This window comes from Dermochelys coriacea, chromosome 21 (genome assembly GCF_009764565.3).
Source record: "Dermochelys coriacea isolate rDerCor1 chromosome 21, rDerCor1.pri.v4, whole genome shotgun sequence".
Taxonomy (NCBI): Eukaryota; Metazoa; Chordata; order Testudines; family Dermochelyidae; genus Dermochelys; species Dermochelys coriacea.
Genome location: NC_050088.1, coordinates 8323813 through 8345702, shown reverse-complemented (window position 1 = coordinate 8345702; position 21890 = coordinate 8323813). Strand labels below are relative to the sequence as shown.

General features: G+C 48.8%; 1 protein-coding gene across 1 annotated transcript; it reads left to right on the top strand.

The window, feature by feature from the left end:
- The first annotated feature begins 248 nt into the window (after positions 1 to 248).
- On the top strand, positions 249 to 21020 carry LOC119846519 (proline and arginine rich end leucine rich repeat protein). The gene is made up of 3 exons (XM_038380313.2): positions 249 to 579; positions 12710 to 13652; positions 17270 to 21020. The coding sequence occupies exons 2-3, from the start codon at positions 12725 to 12727 to the stop codon at positions 17443 to 17445; spliced, it is 1104 nt and encodes a 367-aa protein (XP_038236241.1). The 5' UTR covers positions 249 to 579; positions 12710 to 12724; the 3' UTR covers positions 17446 to 21020.
- Positions 21021 to 21890: the final 870 nt, after the last annotated feature.

The window sequence follows — 21890 nt, the reverse complement described above, 5'->3', positions numbered from 1 at the left end:
TGGCAGGATGCAGAGAAAACTGAAGATCCCCAATTCAGGAGAGCATCCTCATAACCTTGAGCATGTGCTTGGCTCCCACTGAATGCAATTCATGTGCTGTGAGTTAAACATGTGCTTAGTTTAAGTGCTTTCCTGACTGCAGGCCATGGTGAGAGATGAGGTCTTTCTAAAAAGAACAATAATAATAATAAAAATCATCTATTTGTTAATCAGCTTTGTTTAAAAACACAGTTCTCAACTGCCTCCGCAGCAGAAGGAAATGTTATTAAACGCGAGTCCGTTGGTAGGCAGAATGTATGTGCGGATTAAATCCCAAGGATCTTGGCTGCCAGATAAAGACGTTATTGTTGTCATTTTTCCCTCCTTCCCACCCTCCCTCCTTCCCTCGCTCCCACCCACCCTCTGCGAGAGAATCTTGGAGGAACAGAACCAGGGAAAACACACACACACACAGAGCTTAGAGGGAGGCTCACTCGTGTCAGAGCTGAACTGCAGTGAGGAAGAGGAGGAGGAGGGGCAGAGAAAAACGTTCCTGGGGATTAATAACAGAGAGGCAGGAGGAGGGGCAGGTGCACACAGGTAAGCTCTGGACATGTGTTCTACTGGAGAGTGTTGTCACCTGGGCTGATTTTTACAACCGAGTCAGCTACCTCCTTTATCAGTGGACTAATATTACCATTCACTTTCCAACTTCTGTGAAACTTCACCCAAGTTTTCTTTTCTTTTCTAGTTCAGCTGTTGGATCTTTTTCTTTCTTTCTTTCTTTCTTTCTTTCTTTCTTTCTTTCTTTCTTTCTTTCTTTCTTTCTTTCTCCAAAAGTAAAACTTGTTGGCGGGGAGGGAGAAGAGGCAAGAGGGTATCTTTAGGTCTGCAAAGCAAAAAGACAAACCCACGTGTAAGATGTTGCAGATGCTGTAGATTGTTTCCACGGAAGCATAACTTGGGAACCCCTTCCCCCTTCCATCCTCCCGACCACTACCTTTCACACACCCACTCTTTCTCGCGCTCTCTCTCTCCCTCTCTCTCACACACACACACACACACGCACACACACACACGTGTGCATGTCTAGTTTCTCAGCTGGAAATGCAAAAACCAAGTTGCCTATTTAAATGAAAGCTGCACGCCTTAATGCAAGCGCAGAACAGGAGTTGCCCTGCGTCAGAAAAGAAGTGTAGAAGGGATATAGAGAGTAGTGGAGGCTGAGAGCAGGCAAGATTCCCTCTGCTACAAAGTCTTGACTTTTACGGGTGGCAGTTAACCAACACTTTAGTAGTTTTATTCTCAGCAGACATCGGCATTTGTTAATTCCTCTTGCTATGTGTTAAACATAAATTTGCTGTTTCAGATCAGATCTCAGAAAAGCTCGGTAGGAGTTTCCCGGGCGGGGGGAGGGGAGAACTCCAGAAGTCGCTGCAGTCTCAAGTTGGAGGTGGAGGGGGTGTGGGTGTTAACCCCCCTTTCCAAATGGAGAGATGGAAAAAGAGCACACACTGTTTTGTTTTTTTGGGAAGGAGTGAATCAAGTTCTTTTCTGAGAAGGGTGTGGGGGGCTGCACTGCATTTCAGTTTCCTTCATTCAGCTGGGGTTTTCGACTTGAATTGCAGAAGCTAGATCCCCGATGCCAACACACAGAGGGCAGAATCCAGGCTGCATTCATATTTGGATCATTCCAAGGGAAAGGAACCCAGGGTCCCCTGCCCAAATTGTCCCAATGGTATAGAACTGAGAGAGTTCTACTCCAGGGCATTCGGAGAAGTTTAACCCATTCCTTGATGCATAGATTTGACACTGCACCCGGACAATATGGAGACATGAGGACCAAGGTTCTTAGTCCCTGTTCTGGCCGAGGTGGGAGAGAGAATGAAGTGTGAAGATAGTAACCCTAACTGAATCGCTAAGAAAGAGATTCTGTGTATAGCAATGAGCAGAGACTTGTGTTTTACAGAATCCTCCCTGTGTGGACTGAGAACTGTGGCCTGGGGAAAGGGCGTGTGTGTGTGTTTGTGTGGTGCGGAGGGGGGAAGATTCAGCCTTGCTGTGACTCAGTGTAGAGATGGTAGCCCGAGACAAAGAAGCAGCTTTCTTTGGCCTGGTCTACATCTAAAAATGAGATTAGACACATCGCTTGGGGCTGTGAACAATTTTGCACCCTGTAGTTAGCTCGACCTAACTCCACTGTAGCGGTGAATTTGCTACATCGATGGAGAAAACCTTTCCGTTACTGTAGGAAGCGGCTATACTGCAGCAGCGTTGTAGCTGTAGCCATTGTAGGGTAAAAGTGTCCTAAGGAACCTGAGGTCCCAGCCCACCCTTATCAGATGTTTGGCTTCTGCTCCCTGCTCTGCAGTGCAAGGCAAACCACCCAAGATGGCTGTAGAGGCATTGTTTTCATCTCCTCTGTCAATCACAGACACTCCATATCCCAACTGTCATGTCCTAGCCACGCAACTGCACTAAAGCTGCTTCCCCGGCCCTTACACAGGAGTACGGTTCATGCAGTGTGTTGTCCATACTGTCCTTCCTACTGGAGCAATTGTGTCAGGAGAGAGATCTAAGTGCAATGGGGAGGCTTTTCTCCTCCTTGGGGAGAGAGGTGGGGAGAGGGGAATCTGGAGGAGCAGATAAGGCAGGCATAGGATGGCAAATTCTCAATCCTTAGCTAGAGAAAGCAGAGGAACTGAATTACCGACAGTACGTAACGAAGAGGGCATCTCAGGAGTTGCGCTGTATTCGCTTTGGAAACACCAATCCTATGATCTCCTTGTGTCTGCTCTGCCAGTTCCACTCTGTGTGCAGCACAGAGGATCCAGCCATTTAGCCTGCTGGACAGAGGGGTTCTGGTGTGGGGCTATGGGCAACCGAGGGACAGAGTGAGAGGAAAGGGTGTGGGGTGAGCCTGACCCGCTGGGAGCACAGATGCGAAAGGGGGCTTCCTTAGCACTCAACATATGCTCCTTAGCAGTGGTGGCAGAAGGATAGGAAGATACTGGGGTTGCTGATGACAGCAGGGTGGGGGATATGGCACCCACTGTAAACTCTGCACCTAAATGGGGAAAGATGAGGGGGAAATTTCTGTGGCATCTAAGTGGGGATCTGAACACCCATTTGCACACACAGAAATACACAGTCTGTGCTTGCTGCTTACATGGCCACTTCTCAAATCAGGGGGCTACGGTTTGTTTGCAGAAGGAGACATGGGCAGAGAGGGACAGATCAAAGAGCGACACTGGTGCTGCTGAAGAGCACAAGCAAGGATTTTCTGTTACAATAACCCAGGAATTATCCAGCCATCTGATCCTAGCTACTTTCCACACAGGGCACACCCCATCCATATGCATGAGCATAAAACCTTCCCTGCAGAAAAAGGCTACTGCAGCTGAGTCCCCCAGTGGTATGATGGCTCCAGCCTAGCACGAGTACTCTGCTGTTTAAACTCTCACTCCAAAACCTCTGAGGAGAATTGGTCCTTAGCATCGGGTCCCTGTTTTTAAAGGTACTTTGGGGACATCTGAGTCAGAGCGCTTGCCACACTCTCCTTCATCGCATCACTGCTCTAAAGGCATGCCGGATGCATGTTTAATATAAACTCGATTCTGCCACTTCAGCTCTCCAGCCCAAATGAATAAAGGAAACCCCTGTTTTGTTTAGGGTTCTCAAACCAGCTGACTGGGAGGCCTGTTTGGTCAACCCAACTGGTGACTGATTAGGATGGCTAATGAGACAGCTTGCTGTTCTTATTTTAGGTCACCCTCTCTGTTTTAAAGGGACAAGCACATGCTCAGTCCTAGTCTGTTCATCACAAATGCTAAACAGTTGTAGGCTGGGGAGGAGGAGGTCATCCGGCCTCAAGCGCACACGGAGGGGGGAGGAAGTTGGGATCTCAACAGAGCAACAGTGAATGGAGGGAGATGCAATAAAGGGAAACTTTCTCACTGAAACAAACAGAAAATGATCCCTGGCGCCATGTTTTGTAACAAGCTGGCTGTGCACATCACTGCCCCCTACTGGACAGAATCAGAACTGCTCATTTGTGTATCATAGACCCTATTCTGCATGGAGCAAATGCTTCATCTCAGGTGATTGGGGGCTGTCTTTCCCCACTCTTTGCATGGAAGGTCTAAAAGGCCATGGAATGCAGCTCAGTGGCAACTTGAATTACTTTATTCAATGAATTTAACTCCTTTCCCACAGGCAGTTAGCAAGTGTCATGAATATACTTGTTATTCAACCAATGTTGAATTTTTTTGACAGGGATTGATGATAAATATTCAGAAAATGAGGTGTTTTGCCTACTTGTGATTGGTCAGAAAGGTCGCCAGCTATTGTTACTGCTCCCTGACTGGAGGAACTTGCTTGCCAGCAGTTGGGAGTGCAAATCTAGTATTTGGTTTTTGTGAAAACTTGTGCATGTGATTTGAAATTCCTTCCTTGCTAGCATTTATGCCAGTAAATGCAATCACTTGAATGTGAATGGAAAGCCAAGACACAAGCGTGGCCAAAGACAATTGATTTAAACATCCAAACATATTAGAGGCAACTATAAAGTTCAAAGTGGCCTCAGATTTGTTGAAACATCTCAAATTTCTGTCACATGCCTTCCTTTTGGAAGGTATTTTTAAGACCTGGATGGATTATTCATTCCACATAACATTTATTGTGCATGTAGCTCCTTCTTGTGTCTGCGAATTGTTTGCAAATTGACCCAGTTTTCTATGAATGCGTTTAATATTCGGAATAGTTTATGTGAACAAATTTCATCTTGTGGGTTGTTTAACTCTTCATGGTGTGGGATTGGTCACCTGAGACACCAGGCAGCAGCTCAGATAGCATAGTGATGGTCATCCGAAATACATACAGTAGATAGAAAAGGAGTACTTGTGGCACCTTAGAGACTAACAAATTTATTAGAGCATAAGCTTTCGTGAGCTACAGCTCACTTCAGCTCACCTCAGTGAAGTGAGCTGAAGCTCACGAAAGCTTATGCTCTAATAAATTTGTTAGTCTCTAAGGTGCCACAAGTACTCCTTTTCTTTTTGCGAATACAGACTAACACGGCTGCTACTCTGAAACCTGTGATACAGTAGATAGATGCACAGCAGTTACCCTCAATAAACAGTGGAGTGTTGGTTGCAGTAAGTTGATAGTATTGTTTCTGAGTAGCAGCCGTGTTAGTCTGTATTCACAAAAAGAAAAAGAGTTCTTGTGGCACCTTAGAGACTAAGGTGCCACAAGTACTCCTTTTCTTTTTTAGTATTGTTTCTGCTTGCTGACATTTTTATTCAGCTGTGACGTTGAGCAACTAATGAAGATGCTACTTTCAGAGCTGAATTTCTGGGTCAATAACTGTCTGTATTGAAATGTGAATTCCTAAAAAATTTCAGAAATAAACCAACACTCCCTCATGCCCAGCAACTGGCATGACCCTGTGATAGGAGCAGAGCGAACACACTTGGTTTGTTCACAGAAATATTTGGAAACTTCTTTCCGTGTTATTCAACCAGCTCTGGTATGTTCACTTGAGTGAAAACCCTGACCCCCACCTCATGCCTGCCTCTCTCTCTGCTGGGTTCTGCCCTGGGATCATTAACTCTTGCATAACATTACATTTGTTTGCCATGGAATGATGTCAACAGTTAAGCATTACAATTGGAGAGGGGCCTGAACCAAAATCCCAGCTCTGAAGAGACACAAGGAGGAAATACACATCCCAGCTTTGCAACTGGCACCTCCCTCCATAACGGGCTAAACCAAAATCCCAGATCCCACCCTCCTCCCCACCCCACTCCACCCACCTACAGCCTTTGTGGTTTATAAATCCAGATCGGAATTTTGGATTGGAGTCCAGGGAAACAACTTCCAACAAGGGAGATGGGGTTGAAAAAACGAGCGTGTGTACTGGGTGGTCAGGGGAAACCAGAGGTAGTCGGATGTAGACAATATCCCTGTGATGAATTTGTCAGTTCCCTGCGGCATTCAATGTTTTCCTCTCGCCCGACCCCAGACAATGGTGAACCTAATACCCAGCAGCTTCTTGGAACCCCGGAGCTGCCAGAACTTTGATTGAAAGCAGCAGGCCCACAAGGGTTCTCTGGTTAAAGAGATAAAGAGAAACAATGAGGAAAAAGAGGGGGTGGAGAAAGCCCAGAATCTCTTCATGGAGAGAGTCAATTGTTTAGAAGCCCAGGAATGCATCTAGTCAGCTGGGCAGAGGTATTTCAAAAGGAGCCAAGTTGTCCATGGGTCCAATGTGCCAGGAGCCCTTGGTGGAGGTTGCCTGCACGGGGGAGGTTCCCTGCAGCTCTTGCTGTGACGTCTCTAAGTCAGACGGCTCAGCCTGGGCCAGGATGCAGTGCCAATCTTGCCAGTCGCAGGAGCTGTCTCTGGTGGTGTCAGGCGGAGGTGAAGAAGCTAACAGGCTGCTTGGGAAGCAATTTCCTCGCCAGAGAAAAGGGGCAGAAGGACTTGTTTCCCTGTGGGATTTTCCATTTCTCGACAAGCACTGACAAACCTTTCTGCTTCGCAGCCACGTGAGCCCTCGCTGCCAGCTTGTTAGCCTGATGCTGTTGACATTTCCCTGCTGCGGAACAAATGGGAGTGGGACGGGCCTGTCTCAGCCCCTGTCTGCGCGGTTGGCATGGAGCAGGCACCATGCCACGTGGGGCTCGTTGTGAGAGGCAAATGAAGTCTGTGTGCTGTGACAGACCCACACCAGGGGGGTGCAGGAATATGGTCGAAGGCAAATATATTGGCCACTGGATGAACAGGTTTCTCTTCCCTGAGTGACCAGAGCAGGGGCTGTCCTAGAGCAATCAGGAACCTGCCAGCACCAAGTAAGACAGGCAAGCTAATCAAGACACCTGGAGCCAATTAAGAACTTTCTAGATTCAATTATGGCAGGCAGGCTAATCAGGACACCTGGTTTTAAAGAGGACCTCCCATCAGTTAGTAGGGCGGCGTGCCAGGAGCAGGGAGTGAGAAGGTGTGCTGCTGAAGGTGTGAAGAGTTCAAGCATGATCAGGCTTCAGGAGGAAGATCCTGCAGTGAGGATAAAGAAGGTGCTGGGGGGAAGGCAATGGGGAAGTAGCCCAGGGAATTGTAGCTGTCATGCAGCTGATACAGGGAACATTGTGGACAGCTGCTATCCACAGGGTCCTGGGCTGGAACCTGGTGTAGAGGGTGGGCCTGGGTTCCCCCCATCCCACCAACTCCTGATCAGACACAGGAGGAGTTGACCTGTGAGAAACACCAGAAGGGCAGGTCTAAATTGGAAAGGGATCTGCCCTGTCTCCGACCCACTAGGTGGGACACAGAGACTGTTCTCTGTTTTCCCCCATGCTGGCCAGTGATGAGGTTAGCTGAGTGGATGGCAAGTTTGAGTCACTAGCAAGAGTGGCCAAACTGAGGGCTGCTGTGAATCTCTGAGGTGAGCAAATCTGCCAATAAGCGCAGGACCCACCGAGGTAGAGGAGGGACTTTGTCACAGTGTGAACATCCCCGAGCGCCCAGACTCTGAGCGTTGTCTTTGCAGGGCTCCCCTGAAGTCCTGCCCAGGGCTGCGTGGCAGTGGCACTGCAGCTGGGGTTAACAAGTGAGGTGGGATCCTGGCCTGGGCGGGGAGCACTGCACATTTGAACGCACGAGATAAAGTGCTGAGCAGGATGGGGAGCACACATCATGCTTTATTCGTTCTTTACACAAAGGGTTCTGCCTTCAGCCCTCTCTAAAGCCCTCCTCTTCTCCCTCTGGTCGCACGCCAGACAATTGGCAGTAGCTTGGCCAAGTTGCTGCCTCAGCTGGCTTACAGACAGCTGGGCTGCGAGGGGGCAGGTAAGCAGGAGTGGCACAATGGATCTCCTTTCCATTCTCCGTCTGGTCTCCGCTCCACGCAGCTGCACATCCTCCAGCCCTGCCCAGTGACTGGGGCTCCAGAAGGCTTTTCTACTTGGTTTCATGCACATGATCTTTCCTATGTCCTGCTACCTCCTTCCTTTGCCATTGGCAGCCTGGGAGAGAATTTGATCACTTTGTCCCTGCTCCTCTTTCTATCCCATCCTGGGATTCTCCCTTTGAAGTGGCTGATACTGGCTGCTCATTGCTACTGAGCTAGATGGACCCCTGGTCTGATCCAGTATGGCAATTCCTACGTTGTCTTTGTCTTCGTTGTCAATTATGTCTCTGTGTAAAACCATTATTCATAGGTTTATACTTGTCAGCCATAATTGCTGGGCCTTTTCAGCCCTTCTGTACATCACCTTAACGATACCACACTGGGCTAACGCTAGTTGTAAAAGATGGGACATGGTGGAGAAAGACTATGTGGTCCGATGGACTGAGTACAACCATGGGGATTAAGGACCTCCTGGGGCCTCTTCTTGGCTCTGCCAGTGACCCGCTGTGTGACTCTTGGCCAAGTCACTTGACCTTGCTATGTTTCAGTTGCTTCATCTGTAAAATGGGGATATACTCGTAGGTGCCCACCTGCTGAGAGGTGGGGAGCAGGTCTGCGAGAATGGTACAGGTGGGATTTTCAGAGGGCATTGGCCTAATTCAGCTCCCATTGAAATCAGTGGAGCAGAGCTGAGCCAACGCTGAGCGCTTTTGAAAAGTCGCTCGCTTAATGTTTGTAAAGAGCTACACACATGAAAAATGTTATAGAAGTGTTAAGTATAGTGTTGTTGTTGACACTGTTCCTTACCTACCTAGGTGCTTACATGGCCCCATCATATCATAGCGGAGCAGTTCCCAAACGTTAGTGAATTCAGGTTCCCAGCCTACTTGTAAAATATGATGGCTTATAACCCCAATTGTATAAATGTGGATACACAGAGATCAAGGGACTTGCCCATGGTCACACAAGGAGTCTGTGTCAGAGGTGGAAACTGAACTCATAATAATACCTGGCTCTCCTACAACCCTTTTCATCAGTAGTTTATCTAAACGCTTCACAGAAGAGGTCAGTATTATCATCCCTATTCTACCAAATGGGGAAACTGAGGCACAGAGCAATGATGTGACTTGCCTAAGAGTCATCCAGTAAACCAGTGGCAGAGCCAGGAATAGAACCCAAGTCTCCTGAGTCCCAGTCTAGTGCTCCAGCCACTTCTAAAAGCTTGCTTTTAAAAACACGTTGGACAAGCACCTGTCATGGATGGTCTAGAGATTTGCTTGGTCCTGCCACAGCGCAGGGAACTGGGCTTGATGATTTCTCAAGGTCTCTTCCAGCCCTACATATCTATGATCCTATGAAATCACACTGCTGTCTCTCAGAGCACCTCCTTTCTAGTCCAGTATGTAAACACAAGACCATCCGTCCTTGCCACCCCACCAGCAGCTGCTGGTCTGCCGCTATCATCATTTAGCCTATTTATGACTGATTTATTGACTTCTGGCTCAGCCACAAAACTAGACACGCCGCATCGAGGTGCTATTTCCGCTGGGTGCGTTCTGAAGATGCAGTCAGTCTCTTTGGTGACACTTATAAGGTTTCGTGAGCTACAGCTCACTATTATGCTCAAATAAATTTGTTAGTCTCTAAGGTGCCACAAGACCTCCTTTTTCTTTTTGCGAATACAGACTAACACGGCTGCTACTCTGAAACTTATAATGTTGCGTCACGGTTCATTGATGGAAGTGTAGCCTCATAAGTTAATGATCACATGACCATGTGTCTTTGATTCATATAATCTATGACAGGTTTCAGAGTAGCAGCCGTGTTAGTCTGGATTCGCAAAAAGAAAAGGAGTACTATGGTGCAGGATTCGGTACTGTCACTTGGTGGCACTGCAGTTAAAATATCTTTAGAAACTGAAGTGAAATTATTGTTCAAAGCTGGCACGGATTTTTTTTTTTTTTTTTTTTGTGGTAGGAGGCCCAGGGAAGCCAAGAAAATATCCCTCATCCTTGCTATCTGTCATTCACATCCAAGGCACTAGGTATACTTTTCCCTTCCTGTCTTCTTCTGTGCGCTACATTATTCTTTGCCAAATAGCTTATACTGTGCTGTTTCGAGACCTCTACCTAGCTTCCTCCTCTCTGGATATTTAATACATTCAATGATTGCAAACCCATTTCAACACGTCAGTTCTTAGTGAGCCCTGTGCACTAGAAGTTGGTTTATGATGGGCCTCGTGGTGTAGAACATCCTTTGTCAGATGTAGATCTAATGATCAAAGCCACAGATGATCCTGCTAAGAGTGATTAGCCTCGTGCTTCAGGGAACAAGCCAAGCGTTAAACTTCCTGGTTTTGAGGATAAACTTTCCCTTTGGGCGGGTTATTCCATAATTGTGCATTAGGACTGTTACATACTTTCCAAAGATACAACTGATGATGGCCACTATTGGAGACTAGAAGCCAGACTAGAAGGAACATTCAGCATGGCAGTTCCTATCTTTGTATGTTCCTTTGCCTGTTAAGCATGTTAGCAGATCGAACCCCTGCCTTCCCTCCTCTCCTTCGGCCGCAATTCAGCAAAGCACTTGGGCCCAGATTTTTAAAGGCATTTGGGCATTGCTGTGTCAGCGTTGCAACACCTAACAGACTGAACAATCTAAATCTTATTTGCAAAAGGGATTTAGGCACTGAGGCTCATTGATGGAATGTCCTGAGCACAGCTGCCTCTGAATACCTTAAAAAATCTGAGCCATCCACACTTGCCTGTTTTAAATCCCAGTGACTCTGATTGCAATGCTTTGCCTGAACGGCACCCCAGTGGACTTTCTTTTCTCTGCTGGCTCTTTATAAGAGCAAAGCAGAGTGAAACAATGGTTAACACTGACCCAGCTCAATCAAAATACTCTCTGGAGCAAAGTGATTTGCTGGGGGAGAGTGGGGGGAAGAATAATCTGTAAAGAGACAGAGGTGAAAATTGCTCCTGGAATATAAAATGGCTAGTGTGAAATGGTTTCTCTGCACTGCAGCCAGCACAGGTGTGACTTTGAATTACCAGCTGAGACTCTGGCCCCACATATTTTGTGGGTCACCTTCAGACCTGCTCGTCCAGTCAACGCTACCATAATGCATCTCTGCTACGGTACTACAGTGATTGGGAGGGCTCACAAGAGTTCAGCACTGAACCCAACAGTGCCTTTTCTTGATCTCCAAGTGCCCTGTCGTGTAAAATCATATTGGAGCCAAATGCAAACTTCTCAGTCGTTCAGGTCCATCTCTGTGCATCCTATGTGAGCGATGTGGGACTGCATCTTGTTCTCCTGGAGCTTCTGTTCCAAAACAAAACCGAATCTGTGACCAGTGGCATAGATGAGAATAGTGCTCTGAAGCCACATTCCCTCCCCTCCCCCCAATGTTCATAAAAGTGAACACAGAGAATGAAGTGAACTGTGCCTTCCCCCTTCCATGTCTCCTGTCACATTACTGCTTCAAGGAGTAAACCCCAGGGAAATACATCCAAGCAAAAAGGCATTGTGTGAAATGGGCCCCAGTGAACGGAAAAGACTAATGGGCTACAGAGCCAATGGCACAAAGCGTGATTCTCGTTTCTCCACAGGTTCTGTGCACAAGCATGAGGGGCCTGATCCAGGGAGTAACAGCATGCTTGCCCATAGATCTAGGGGGGCATCTTGTGGGGGGGGGGGGTTTAGCTGAACTGCTCTGCCGCCCCAGCCTGAAAACCTGCTGCTATGCAAAGCAACGAAAAGCCACTCGGCGGGTTGCCTTTCAGAGGCATTGTCCTTGTGAGGGTTCGTGACAGCGTGCAGCGATTTAGGCAAGGCGGGGTGATGGATGGTGACATGTGAGCCACAGAGGGCTCGCTGTTTGGGACCAGCTCGGGTAAACCCCCCCCAAATTCACACACTTGTCTTCGCCGAACCTTTTGGGTCTGTAATACGGGGCTGGGTAATCCAGGAGCATCTCACCGGAACAGACTGGAGAGAGAGAGAGATTAGCTGTACTGCCCGGGGAAATCTGTTCAAGCCCATCTCATTTTATTTTTATATAAATATAAAAATATTGTGTGTGTGCATCTCTGCATTAGTTCACCCTTTCTTTTCACCTCCTCCTCACCCCACTTCCTCTACCACACACACACAACCGTTGTGTGTTAATACACACACACACACCCCCCCCCTCCAATACATGTGTCTGAGCGGGAAGAAGGAGCCCTTATATAATGAAGTATGAAATCAGAGCTGCCCCACTAATTGGCTAACCAGCACGATAGCAGACCTTGCGTAAGGAGGAAGGGAGGATGGTCTTGTTGCTGAAGCACTGGTCTTGGACTCAGGAGATCTAGGTTCAATTGCCAGATCTCTCACAAGCTTTTCATTTCCTTGCCATTGCAGGGTGGTGGGCACTGGTGAGCCTTGGTCCTACCGGTTCTCGGCCTGCAGCACATAATGGTCTAGTCTCCTGGGGGCTCCTTGGGTCTCATTTTGGTTGTTAGATTAGTGTGCAGCTGGTGCTGGTGGCCTGGGTTATACAGGAGGCCAGATTAGACTATCTGGTGATCCCTTCTGGCCTTAAAGTCTGTGACCCTATGACTTCCTGTGTGACCTTGGGCAAGCCCCTTGATCAGCCATTGCTGCCGTTCCCCATCTGGAAATGGGGGATAATTACTCCTCCCCGCCTGGGGAGGTATGGTGAGGGTAAACTAATTAGTGTTTGTGAGGGGCTGATACAGCTGTGATGGGGGATACATAGTATCTAGACAAGCCTCTTTTTATCAAACCCCGTTGTGCCCCCTGCAGGTGAATCGCTGGACCATGAAGGCAGCATTCAGATTGCTTCTCCTCCTCATCCTTGTGTTGATCTCCGAAGTGAACGGGCAGAGGCGGAAACCCGGGCGGAAGCCCGCCCGCCCGACTCCCGAGCCAGTCGAGCCAACAGAGCTGCCTCCGCCCCTGCCACCGGGCCCCCCCTCCGTCTTCTCGGATTGCCCCAGAGAATGCTTTTGTCCTCCAGACTTCCCCTCAGCCCTCTACTGTGACAGTCGCAACCTGAGGAAGGTGCCCCTCATCCCTCCCAGGATCCACTACCTCTATCTCCAGAACAACTTCATTGACAGCCTCCCGGAGGAGTCCTTCAAGAATGCCACGGGGCTGAGGTGGGTCAACCTGGACAACAACCGCATCAAGAAGTTGGACCGGCGGGTGATGGAGCAGATGGATAGCCTCGTCTTTCTATACCTGGAGAAGAACCAGCTCAAAGAGGTGCCGTCCTTCCTGCCAGTCAACCTGGAGCAGCTACGTCTGAGCAGGAATCAGATCTCCAAGATACCTTCTGGGGTTTTCAACAAGCTGGAGCACCTGGTCCTCCTGGACCTGCACCACAACAAGCTGAGTGACGGAGTCTTCAACAAAAACACATTCCGGGGGCTCAAGAACCTCATGCAGCTCAACCTAGCCCACAACATCCTGCGGAAGTTGCCTCCCGGGCTGCCCAGTGCTGTCCATCAGCTCTTCCTAGACAGGAACAACATTGAGGACATCCCCGATGACTACTTCAAAGAATTCCCTAATCTGGCCTTCCTCAGGCTCAACTACAATCAGATTTCTGACAAAGGGCTGCCCAAGAACTCCTTCAACCTCAGCAACCTGCTGGTGCTGCAACTGGCGCACAATAAGCTCACCAACATGCCCTTCATCAACCCCAAGCTGGAGCACCTCTACCTAAACGACAATTCCATTGAAAGTGAGTTGGGGGGTAGCAGGTCGGCAGGCCTATGTGGCCATGGCTGGGCCTAGGGGGAGCAGACATCCCCCAGGGATGGACATTTCTTTCCATGTGAAACCCACCCACAGGGTTCTACTCCCTTCAAAACAGGGCTTGACGTTTAGAATGGGTTGGTGGCCCTTTCACATGGGTGCATGGGGCCAGGTGGTGGAAGGGCCTGTGCTTTGGAAAAGGATGGTCCAAAGCACTACTCAGGAGACCTGGGTTCAATTTCCTGCTCTGCCACAGATTTGCCCAGGATCATATGGGAAAACTCACTTAGTCTTGCCGTCTGTAAAATGGGGATACTACTTCCCTACCTCGCAGGGATAAACACATTAAAAACTGTGAGGTGCTCAGATACTACAATGATGTGGGGGGCTCACATATGTACCGAACATAGATGGAAACAGTATAGCTTAACTTTCTGTGTGTTGAGGCTAGCAGGGCTAGGAGATGCAGAGGGGGACGAAGGGAGAACAGGACTATGCTGGTGAGCAGCTCTGCAAATCCATCAGAGATGGCTTCACACAGATTTAGGCGAAGCACAGCGATTTCATGGGACAGGTGCCAGGCCATGAAATGCATAAACACAGCAAAAGTGGGAATAACAAAGGCCTGTTCCCAGCAGACCCAGATGTTTGTGCTATCGGAGCTCTCACCACCTGCTGCCCTGGTTGAAAACATCTGCAGGGGAGCAAGAATGCAGAGCTCCCTCCAGAAATTTTCTGCATGCAGAGGAGAGACACACACACAGAAACCAGCCCAACTCCTAATATTTCTGGCTGCAGAGCGGGCTGATGGAGTTTTGGTAGCAGAGCAGTATAGGGGATTATACACTTGTAAATCAGTAGTCCCAAAACTGTAGTTAAAATCTAAATACCCTTATGGTTGGCAGCTATTCCCATAGACTGTCACATCAGTGAAAGGACCAGGGGAACCCATTTACAATAGCAATGAAGGATGTAACTCCAAAGTCCTTACTTAGACAAAACTCTCATTGAAGTTAAGGGGGAGATTTTCCTGAGTAAGGATTTCTAGATGGGGCCCTTATTTGCCAAAATGGTCCACCACTGTAGAGCAGCCAGCTGTGAGGTGGAACATAGCAACTGTAGTGGTCAAGGGAGGTAGCAGTAGATCACAGGCATCCAGTTTATGAATACACTGGGGTTGGATCTTGGGGTTCGATCCAAAAAACGACGAGAGGAGCAAAAAGTTTGAAGGTGGAGAATCCTAGTGGAACTAAGTTGTCATCACTGAAGGTCAGCAGTGCCAGAGAAAAGGACAAGGAGACAGAAAGGCCCAATCCGGGCCTTGCTTAAGTATCTGGAATTAGCCCACGGGGGACTAAAGAACCAGCAGCAACCAACAGCTCAAAAAGGCCAAATAAGGGCCAATCTGGGCCAAGTTTTAACTAGCAGGGGAACTCTGGGTCAAGTTGCTGACTGATCTGTGATGTAGTTATTCAGCACAGCTATGGTATACTAGTTAAGGAGGTATATGCTGCAGGTTAGAGAGAGAGACCCATGTTCCATTCCCCTGTGCTGCCAACTGTTGGCATTTTATCCTGAGCCTTGTGACATTTGGTGGCTATTTTAAGTCTTCAGCTCCTGGAGTCATGTATTAAGTGAGAATCTCTGCTTTTATTTTCTTTAAAAGCAAGTTTCTAGCCCTCAGGGTGGCAGAGAAAAGCCTGAAATATGATCCCCTAAAGCCTTGCAATCAGAAGGCGAACAGGGGGAAAAAAACAGCAATTTTTTTTGATGTCATGGTTTTTAAGCCAGTCTTCTGACTTTGGGGGGCCTGGATCATAATTTTTGAAAGCCTGGGGTTGGCAATTCCGATTCTATTTCTTTTCTTCCTTTCATAAAGTGCCACAGTAGTTCTCACCTTTCTCTTGTTAAGCACAGATTATTCCGGGTGCTTCCTTACAAAACTCATTCACCTCTGTCTCCAAGGCCACCCTACCATAGCACCCTTCTCTCTGCCCCACATCACTGATAGAGCCACTATAGAAGATGTTAGGAAGTGCAGATGCAATCTGAGAGTATCCCAGACACCCTGCGATTGCAGCAGAGCACGGCACACGCAGCATAAGAAAAACAGACATGAAAATAAGCCCCAGAATAACTATTCACGGCTAATGCTCTCTCGAGCTGCAGGGTTTTCCTGTCTCTTGTGATGGCTTCATAATGGCAGCAATGATTAGCAATACATTAGGCTATTTTTATAGCTACCTACAGGGACGGGAGGAATTCTAGCTTGCTGTTTCCTGGAAAATCACCCAATCAGGAATATTCTTAGGCCGCTTGTGAGTGAGTCCCCAGCTGCGATAGCCAATTAGAAGACATGAGCGGTGGTGGCCACACCTTCTCGGTGGCCTGTTGGAGTTCTGACTTGTTGCAAGGACCTTTCATTGTTTGCTGGAGTTAATGACAGAGTGGAGTCTCCAATGCCTGGCTGATGTTTTGGAGGGTGGCTTTGGAGCTCTGCTGGGGGCTGTGTGTTCCCAGATGATTTGGTGTCGCCAACGGCCGATATAAGATTTCTCTGGTGGAATCATAAAAGCTGTGGGGGCTGAAGGGCAGAAGGACTGGAGATTTGCATTTGGATAGCCAGGAGAGGTGAAATCCCTCATTCTCTTTAGTAAATCCAAGCACGCTGGACTGATGAACCCTGCTGTGTCTGTAGAGGGAGGAAGTGCCACATGAGGGAAGCCGTGTCATGCAGGAGTTAACAGATTGGGTGAGCCTGTTGGTTGGTTTGACACATGGAACTTGGCAAGGTGATCCACCACCTGGGACACTGAATTCAACAACAGGGATCCCTATGTTTTGGTAGACAAAAGGGGACTTGGGATGCCCACGTTGCTAGAGTTAGGGTGACGTGCAGCTCAGTGCTTGTAGATCCCCACTGACAGAAGGACAGGCAACTCTGCTCTCTTGCTCTCCATCGATAGAGGTATCTTTTCAGACAGGCTGAGGTGCTGCCTCCTAGTCCAGGGGCACAATTCCCACCCACAGAATGAATCCTGGGTGCAGACCTGAGTCATTGCACCTCTACAACCCGCTTTGCCCCCAGAGTCAGCTAGTTAGAACAACAAGGACTTAGAGTTGCATCCAAAATCTGTCGATGGGTGCAATACTCTAGGTGCAAAAATGCACCCACAAAAAAGGAGAAAGTGTCCCCCCGTTTGCATCTAAACCTATACATATTTCCACTGTAGCATCAGCACCTAGGTACTGCAGTAATTGTGCTCTGTCAATAAGACAGATGCATAGCTAGCTCGTCCCAAGAGAACAGACGTACCCAAAGAGCTACAGGTGTAAAGTGAGGGGCAGTGGAGCCCTCCTCTTCCTTTGGTGCAGTGAGAACTCCCTCTTCCGTTTCAATCTACTTTAACCACAGGATGGGGTGGTATGCACCAGAGACAACAAATCAGATCTCTTGCAAGCCCCGTAAGCACGAAATGATCACTGAACCCCATAGATGGGTGGATGGATGAGTGGGATGCAGAGTAGATAAATTCTCAGCATCGCTCACCTGGCATTAGAAGGGCTCTTCCAACCCATGCCATGCTCTCTCTTCCCCTGCAGGAATCAACGGGACCCAGGTTTGCCCCACCTCCCTGGTCACCTTCCAAGACCTCTCCTCAGATCTAGAAAATGTGCCCCGGCTTCGTTACCTGCGCCTGGACGGCAACCAACTGAAACCGCCCATCCCCTTGGACCTCATGATGTGCTTCCGGCTCCTACAGTCAGTCGTGTTTTAACTCTCCCAGCTGTGCCACTCTCCCGGGACTTTGGCTTTGCGCAGACAATTGACTCCAGTCTATGTCAGACACTTGGAAAATATCGTGTTCCCACATTCAACCCACTCCACTCACCCCTCAATGCTCTGTCTCCTCTTCCTCCCCCCCTTCTGTTTCCTCCTTCCTCAGCTGCATTGAGCCCCGGCCACCGTTAGGTGCAGCCCAGTACCGCCCCGTGGATGCTGCATGTATCTTATAGGAGTGCCCTTCCTGTCAGATATCTGTAGTGCCCACATGATGGCACTATGCCACAATAAGCATCCAAGGCCTTCGTGTAAATGGGGCCCTTTCACTCATACCCCTTAGGTGAAAGTCAGAGAAGAGGTGCCTGCTCAAATACCACCCACTTATACCCAGCATGCAACTGCCTTTCCCTCCCAGGTACCTGTATGTCTTCCAGCCATAGGAACCATCCCCAGGTGGACCTGGTCTTTGTAGGGCTATCAGCATCTCCTCCCAACTTCAGCAGTCAGTGGTACGTGAGCTTTGTTTTGGGAGTATCCAGTGATGGAGGGGCTGTCTGGCAGATGGGAGGGGCAGGGGGTCTGGGACTGGACAATGATCTGGGGCAATTATAGCTGCTTTATGAGACAAGGCGATTTCATCTCCAAAGCTGCAATAGCCGGCAAAATAACCCAAGTTGTCTTGGGCACCGAGATCCAGTTCAGATCCTTGTCTTCCAAGGGCACAAAATTCATTTGAAGTGGGTGTTGGGAATCCAGGTCAGGTTCTACTTCTTTCCAAGTCCTCTCCTTGGCCAAAACTAGAGCAGCTCACTCTTCACTTTGAACAATCCTAGGGAAACCCAATGGATTTGCTCAGCCATTGTGTCTTTGGGCCCCATTGGCGCTGGACTCACCCACCAACTTCATGCCAATGAAAGCTGATGAAACCTCAGAGCAGAAGATTCTGGGTGCAGACACCGTATAAGCATGTGGCAGGCACGCAGAGCCCTTGGGTGGGGTGAACATATTCACATGGAAGAAGATTCATGCAAACAAGTAACTTCCTAAACGACATGGCAGCTTCTTGCTGCATCATGCTGGATCCTATTGCTATTCAGGGCAGCCAGGGTCACCAGCAGTTAGCCACAATAAGGAGTCCCCATAAGGTCCCACATTAAAACCCTGTGGATTATAGGAATCCTGGTGGAGTGCCCCTTTCATGCATGCCCACACCAGTCTGCCCTTGTGTCAGACTAGTATGGGCATCACCCATCACTGAGAACTTTTAAATCAAGATTGGATGATTTTCTAAAAGTTCTTCTCTAGGAATTACTTTGGGGAAGTTCTCTGGCCCGTGTTACCCAGGAGGTCGGACTAGATGATCACAATGGTCCCTTCTGGCCTTGGAATCGATGAATCTATGAAAAACCACAAAGAGGGTGGTCTTTGCTCTGGTTGGGGACCTGCAGCCGGGTCCTTCCTAATACACGCGGCTACTTTGATTCCAAAAGATGGTTTTGAGATGAAGAGTAACTCCTCGAGCCCAGAGCTTAGGGTAGTTTGTGGGCCTAGGGTCTGCAGTAGGGCTAGATAGAGAGACATCTCAAGGCGAGAGGAGATGGATTAACTGTGGCTCTACACATTAGGGACAGCATGAGCTGTCATGGCACTGCAACACTCCTGCATGATGGGGTCAAGTCCAGGAGCTGGTGCTGAAGGCTGGATATTGCTGGGGCCCTGGATTTTGCATTGGTAGAGCAGAGATCCTCATTCTGGGGATCGGGGACAATAGGGGAGATCTGTCTTGAAAGCACCATCTTTTTGCAAGCAGACAAATGCATCCTCTGTTCCATTTATGGGGCACCACAGTGACACTCACTGGCCAGAGAGGGTGACGTTGGCAGGCAGTCCTAGATTTCCCAAAGATCGACATTGTTCCTGTTTAAAGGTAGCTGGTTTCGTTAATCCCATTCATTCCCTTTGGGTGGATCTGACCTGAGCCATTTGTCTTATTTAAAGGTGGCAGGTTAGAGCAATGTCCGTTGCATGGTGGGGATCCCTGCTTCACATTCAGAGGCATCAATCCAGATTTAGTCCGGCGGAATTGAGAATTGCCATAAGCCACAGTCTCTCCCCCCCCACCCCAGCTGTGCATTTTGGAGCAGATTTAAATACAAGTGATGTCATTACACCCTGAGATGGGCCTGGATCTCTTTGGGGACCAGAACAATGGTGAGAAAGCTGCAGCTTCCCCAGGCACTCCCCATCAGAATGAAACACCCTCTGCCTGTCCCCCTCACCCCCCCAGAAAACCACCTGTGGGAGGAGCGAGAGGAGAGAAGAGAGATGTGAAGAACAGAAGAAGCTTCCCAGCCCACTGCTTTAGCTTCGTCTTGTCACCACCGCCTGCTTCCCTTCATGCCCCTCCTCCGGAGTCCTCCAGCATCCCATCGAAGGTCTCTATTGCCTTTCTTCAGACCCTTCAGTCGCCTTCCCCAGTCAACTTATTCCCTCCTGCTCTGTCTGGGTGAGAGCTCTGCTCAAAGTCCCTGCTTGCCCCCCAGATTCCTCTGAGGTTTGGAAGCAGCGTGAAAAAGTCTCTCGCAACTTTGCCGATCCCGTTCGCCAACTTCAAGCCTTCAGTCCCAGGGCCAGATCCTTCAGCTGGTGTAAATTGGCTCAGAATTCAATGGAGCTGCACTTCTGGACACCAGCTGAGAATAGTGCCCTCTTTATCCCTGGAGACTCCATCTAGCTCTCTTCCCCTCTGTTTAACGGATGCTTTGATCCTTGAGTATTGCTTTGGCAGCACACATTGCATCCTCTCCCGCGCTATGTGGAGCAGCACCCAGTGCTGCGTGCTGAAGCTCAGAAGGTGTCTAACATGCATGGGCACAGTAGCAGTATTGCCACAACCTAGTGCCAACTATTCCCATGCATGCGGCCCAATGGGCAGAATGAGGCATTACTGTGTCCTGTGTGGTTTTGCTGTTCTGCTCTGCACAGGGCTTAGATTTTCAGTGATTCCTCCCCCCAGGACTCCATCAGTGTGCTGCTGGGTGCCACACGCACAGCTTGGATCTCGTGGCCTGGTTCCTCTATTCCACAGACTAATCGCTTTACACATCTCAGCAATGAAGTGTGTTCGCCATCTCGGTGGCCTGCTCACCTCAGTGACTCAAAGCCCTCTGGATCCCGGCGATTTGCTCTGCCTCCGGTATTAGCATGATCTGAGGTCACCTTTCCAAGCAGGCACAGCAAAACAGGCCTAGTTCTGCTCTCCCTTACCCTGTGCAGTTCGCTTTGAACTCAGCAGGATTCCGTGCGGGGTAATTGAGAGCAAAATTGGGCTTGGTGTCTGGAAGAGACATCCCTAAGGCTTGACCCCCCCCCCCCCCCCCCCGGTGTGTGAATCCATTTTGGCTCCTTGTCTTAGCAGATCTTTGGTGGGTGTGAATTGGCAAAGCTCCATGAACTTCAGTGTGGCGAGACTAGTGGAGGTTCCAGCTCACTGGTCTTTCCCCCTTTATATTGGGATTGCTTTTGACTTACAGCTGCATTGCCTCCATTTTAGCAGCTGGAAGGAGCTGGGGTGTCATGAGCCACCAGTGTATGTGTGTGTCTCTTTCTGTATTGCACATAGAAACAAAACACCTTAATATAATTCCCAAGAAGCGTCTCTCTCTCTCCCTTTTTCTCTGTCTCCAATACTCTCCCTGCCTGCCCCTGCCCCCGGCCACATACACCCCTTTCCTGTACCTCCAACCAGGTCTCAAACCCTCCCACCATCTCCTCTCTTCCTATCCTGCCCTGATCTCTCTGTCTGGTTTCTCTTTGGCTCGCTCTGTGAGCCAATACGGCACCGTGGAGCTGCACAGATTGAACTCAGTAGCCGACGGTATACATGCAACCCCCTCTTCCAGCCAAACCCCGCCACTTCGGCCCTCAGAGCCAATGGACTCCCATTTACATCAATGGGCTTTGACCACATCCTTACTGACCAGACAGCCCCATTGTCCCCTGGACACGTCCTCCCAGGAGCTCCTGTTAGAGGTACATGCTCGGAGTCAATTATTTTATGTTTCATTCTTGGTCGCTTTACAGAACCCAACACCGCTGCCTGTTTGTACCTTTTTCATTTTGAAAAAAAAAAATTTTTTTTTGAGGAGCTTATTTTTTATTCCACCCCTAGTTCTTATATGTCCGGCTCCCCCTCCTTCGCTACTGCATACATAGGGGTCTGGGTTTCAGTTCTTTCTGATTTTCCGTGTTTGTTCTGGACCAATTGAGGCTCGTTTTTTAAAGGGAAAAAATCCGTTTTAAATCAGTGTTTATAAACAAATAAACCCACCAGCAATTGTCTCCCTTGAATTCAACAAAACATGAACCCTCTGTGAGAGGAGGAGGTTTTTAAAGGCACAAATGGGAGTTCGATGTCCAACTCCCATTGCAAAGCGATAT

Coding starts and splice junctions, on each gene's coding strand:
- LOC119846519 (XM_038380313.2), top strand. CDS start 12,725: ATGAAGGCAGCATTCAGATTGCTTCTCCTCCTCATCCTTGTGTTGATC. Junction 13,653..17,269: donor AAACGACAATTCCATTGAAA/GTGAGTTGGGGG, acceptor CTTCCCCTGCAG/GAATCAACGGGACCCAGGTT.